General features: G+C 64.1%; 1 protein-coding gene across 1 annotated transcript in view; it reads right to left on the reverse strand.

Annotated features, from left to right (window-relative positions):
* The window catches only part of LARP1 (La ribonucleoprotein domain family member 1), a 119,666-nt gene that overhangs the window by 12,881 nt on the left and 103,223 nt on the right, over positions 1–3,562 (reverse strand). The window contains exons 5-8 of the mRNA XM_019505959.1: positions 1,406–1,574; positions 1,036–1,167; positions 535–687; positions 364–412 (exon numbers count right to left, since the gene is read on the reverse strand). Coding sequence (XP_019361504.1) covers positions 364–412; positions 535–687; positions 1,036–1,167; positions 1,406–1,574 — 503 coding nt within the window. The remainder of the gene's footprint in view (positions 1–363; positions 413–534; positions 688–1,035; positions 1,168–1,405; positions 1,575–3,562) is intronic.

A 3,562-nucleotide genomic window follows, 5' to 3' on the forward strand; every position in this document is an offset into this window, starting at 1 on the left:
CGCGCCGGCGCCTCACCTTAATGATGAGGCTGATGTCTGTGGTCAGGGCCTGCACCCGGTGGAAGCTGGCAATGAGGGTGATGGGGAGGAAGCCGCCCGAGTCCATCTTGCGCCGCAGGAAGAAGTCCCGCTCCAGGTTGTCCACACTGAAGTAGTACTCGCTGCGAAGGCAACAGGGGGGAGGTCAGACACATGCGCGGCCCCCATCCCCACGCTGGCTGGGAGCAGAGGACCCAAGCTGGGACTTACATCTGGCGCTTGATGTAGTCCTTGAGCAGCTCCTGGTCCACGCTGTACAGCTCGGTGCTGCTGATGTTGTCAAAGTAGTAGGTGATGTTACTGGTGTACTTCTGGGTGCGCGAGCCGTCTGAGCCATCGAATTTCCGGTAGCCGTATTGGTAGTCGAAGTGTGCTGCGGGGACCCAGCCCAGAGCAACCGTTTGGTCTTGGGGACCCACCGGGGCTGCCTGCCGCGACTGGGCCCTGCTCCCCGGCCCCCACCCCCACCCCCGCCTGCCAACAGGCCGTACGTACAGCGAGTACCTCCTCTGCCCCGGCCCCTGCCGCGGCCCCGGCCACGGCCTCTTCCCCGGAAAGCTCCTCGCACGGCGCCGCCCTCGCTCTTCACACTGGAGGTGTCGTCGTGGTCGGTCCAGTTCCGCTCATGTTTGTTGTCGGGGTGCCAGCCTGCGGGGGCACGGGACGGGGGACGTCAGTGGCCTCAGCCGTACGAGGAGGCCCGGCGCTGCAAGCTGGCTGGCAGAGGCCGCGGTTGTGGGACCCCTGCTCTCAGGCCTCTTGCGAGGCCCAGGCTGCTCGTGACCGCAGCCAGGCCCCGAGCACCTGGCACGTCCGCACCCTCCCCTGCTCCGAGCTGTGCCCAGAGGAGCCTTTGCATTGGAGAGGAGCAGGGAAAAGGCTCACAGAAACCAGCACCAACACTGCCTCCTGGGAGCTTCCCCTTGGAGCTTGGGAAGGAGTGCCCCTCACCACGGCATCTGGGCCGCTCAGGCAAAGGCTTGTTCTGCCACCCACCTTTCAGCTCGCCGCGGTTGTTGGAGGGGTGTCGGTGCTGCTCGTTCTGCCGGTTGTTGCGGGAGGCGGTCTTTTCCCTCGACACATCCGACTTCATGTCGATCTGCAGCGGGACCCACCTGTGCTTGTTGCCTGTAACAGGGGCAGGGGCAGCGTGACGCGTGGGCCTGGGGCACTACCCTCGCTGCATCACCCAGAGATAACAACCCCCGCGCTAGCCTACAAAGCACCCAGGCTGCTGGCATCCACCTTTGTGGGGCCACCACTGGCCTAGAAGCGCATGTCCAAGACATGACCACGGCCCCATTGCCAGCGGGATGCGCAGGGGCACCAGCAAGCCTGACTGGCACCGGGGAACCCCCGTCCTTACCCTTCTTCTTCTGGCCCGCCTTCTGGTTGTCGTCGTCACCGTTCTTCTCCTCCCCGGACTCGTCCGATCGGGCCTTCAGGTTCTCCTTGCCGTCGCTTCCGTCCCCCTTCTCCTGCTCCTTCATGTCCTTCTTGATTGGCAGCTTCCGCAGGGGCTGCGGCTTGTGCGGCTGCGGGGCGGACAAGACCGGCCGGTTGGCGCGGGAGTGGGCACGGACGGGAGGACCACGCAGCCCAGCCTGGCTGCACGGAGCTCCCTCCGCAGCCCCAGGGGTAGGCAGGAGGGCAACGAACTGCAGCTGAGGACCCTGTCCCAGCACTACTCGCTTGCAGACAGTTCACCTGACCGAGGTTTTGCCAGGGGCCAGGCTCCGCGGTGGCACCCAGGCTCCTACCCTGCTAGCAGCAACCTGGGGGCATCTCAGCCCTGCCCACAGGGGAGCTGCTGAGAGCGAGAGGGTCAGCACTGGGAATGGGAGAGAGGAACATATTCTCCCCAGGGCCGTGACAGATGGCAGCTCTCAGAGCCGGGAGGGAGACGGGAAACAAAAGGGCCCTTGCCTGGCCCTGACCCCAGGTCACTGCCCCCAGGAGCCACGGGCTGACCAGGTCCTGCCATTGCCACAGGTCGGAGCGGGCTCCAGCTTCTGTCCCAAAATAGCAGCACCCAGCGAGGGCGCTCAGCCTGCAAGCAGCCGAAAAAGGCAATGCTCCACGCCCGGTGGGCTATTCCTGGCTGCCTCCTGAGCCCTCGGCGCCCCAAAGAGCTGCGCCCAGCTGCAGCAACCAGCTCTGTGCTGGGCCCCACGCCTGCGAGGATCGAGGCATCACGCTCATCTCACGGCTGCCCAGGGGTCCTGCTGATGGGGGAGGGACAATCTGCTCTGCTCTTGGGGCGATCCTGCCAAGGGCTGGGTGCGAGGGAGCTGTGACCGGTGCCAGCCCCAGAGGGAGAACCAGGACCGGGGCCCGGGGCAATGGGGGAGCTGAGGATGCTGCAGTTTTAACCACTCCAGACCACCAGGAAAGACAGGCCCTGTTGCCACCCGATCCTGCGAGGAGCCAGGCAGCTGAGGACAGAAGATGGTTGTTACCTGGGGACAGAGGGCTGCAATCGGGCAGGGGAGAGGCAAAGGGGAGACGCTGGTGCCCGCACAGGCCTGTGACAGGCAGCTTGTCCCTCCCTATGCTCAGGGGATCTGGGGGGAACCGGGGCCCAACATCAATCTGACGGGGTTGGCAGATCATGCTGGGGCAGCAGCCGCTTTGCAGGGGCAGGAGATGGCAGTTCCCACTGGGGGCTGGTGCAAGACAAGGAACAATCCAGGCCTGGTCTCCCTTGCGCTGCATACAAGCCCCCAGAGGTTTCACACCCAACAGGTAAAGATGTCAATGGCCGAGCAAGGCTGCCCGGTGACACTGGAGGCCAGGAGTGCTTGGCTCTTCCCGTGGCAGAGATTTGCTTCCAGGCATCCCCGCAGCACGGATGTGACGCCGGGCCACCCATGCAGGTCTGCATGCAGCCCCTTGGCTACTCCAAGCTCCACTGGATGGCAGCAGCATGGCACAGCCAGGCCACAGCACCCTACCCCAGACCTGGGATCGGGTCTATTTCTTGCTGCTGCCCCCCAAAGAAGGGGAAAGACTGAGCCGTGCCCTGAATGGATGCACTTTGCAAGAAAAGAAGCTACATTAGACAGAGCACTCCTCCTCCTTCCCCACAGCCTGGAGGCCCAGCCACCCGCTAGCAAGAGGCCACGAAGGAAGGGACCTAGGACAACCTCCGAAGGTAGCGCTTGGGTAGCAATTGCACCACGGAGCAAGGCTTCTGACTGCAGCGCTCTGGGAACCAGGTGAAGGGGGCGCATCCTGTGTAGGCGAGGAGGTGACACTGCCAGGACACATCCAAGATCGGGAGAGGGGTTTATGGGGGTGGAAAGGGAAAAGCAAGGGAAGCAAAGGGGCGCTGGAAATAGCACAGGGGAAGACCTGCTACAGGAGGAAACAGGGTCAAGTTAGTGTGGGCACAAGGCAGCCTGATGCACAGTCAGGAGGTGCGCGTCCCAGCACCCCCCACACTGGGCAGCTGGGGCCTAATCCAGCAAGGTTTCTCTCAGGTGCTCTGCCTCTGAGGAGGTGCGGGGGGTTGGGGGGGGTG

Source organism: Gavialis gangeticus, unplaced genomic scaffold (assembly GCF_001723915.1).
Source record: "Gavialis gangeticus isolate Ggan-Ray unplaced genomic scaffold, GavGan_comp1, whole genome shotgun sequence".
NCBI lineage: Eukaryota > Metazoa > Chordata > Crocodylia > Gavialidae > Gavialis > Gavialis gangeticus.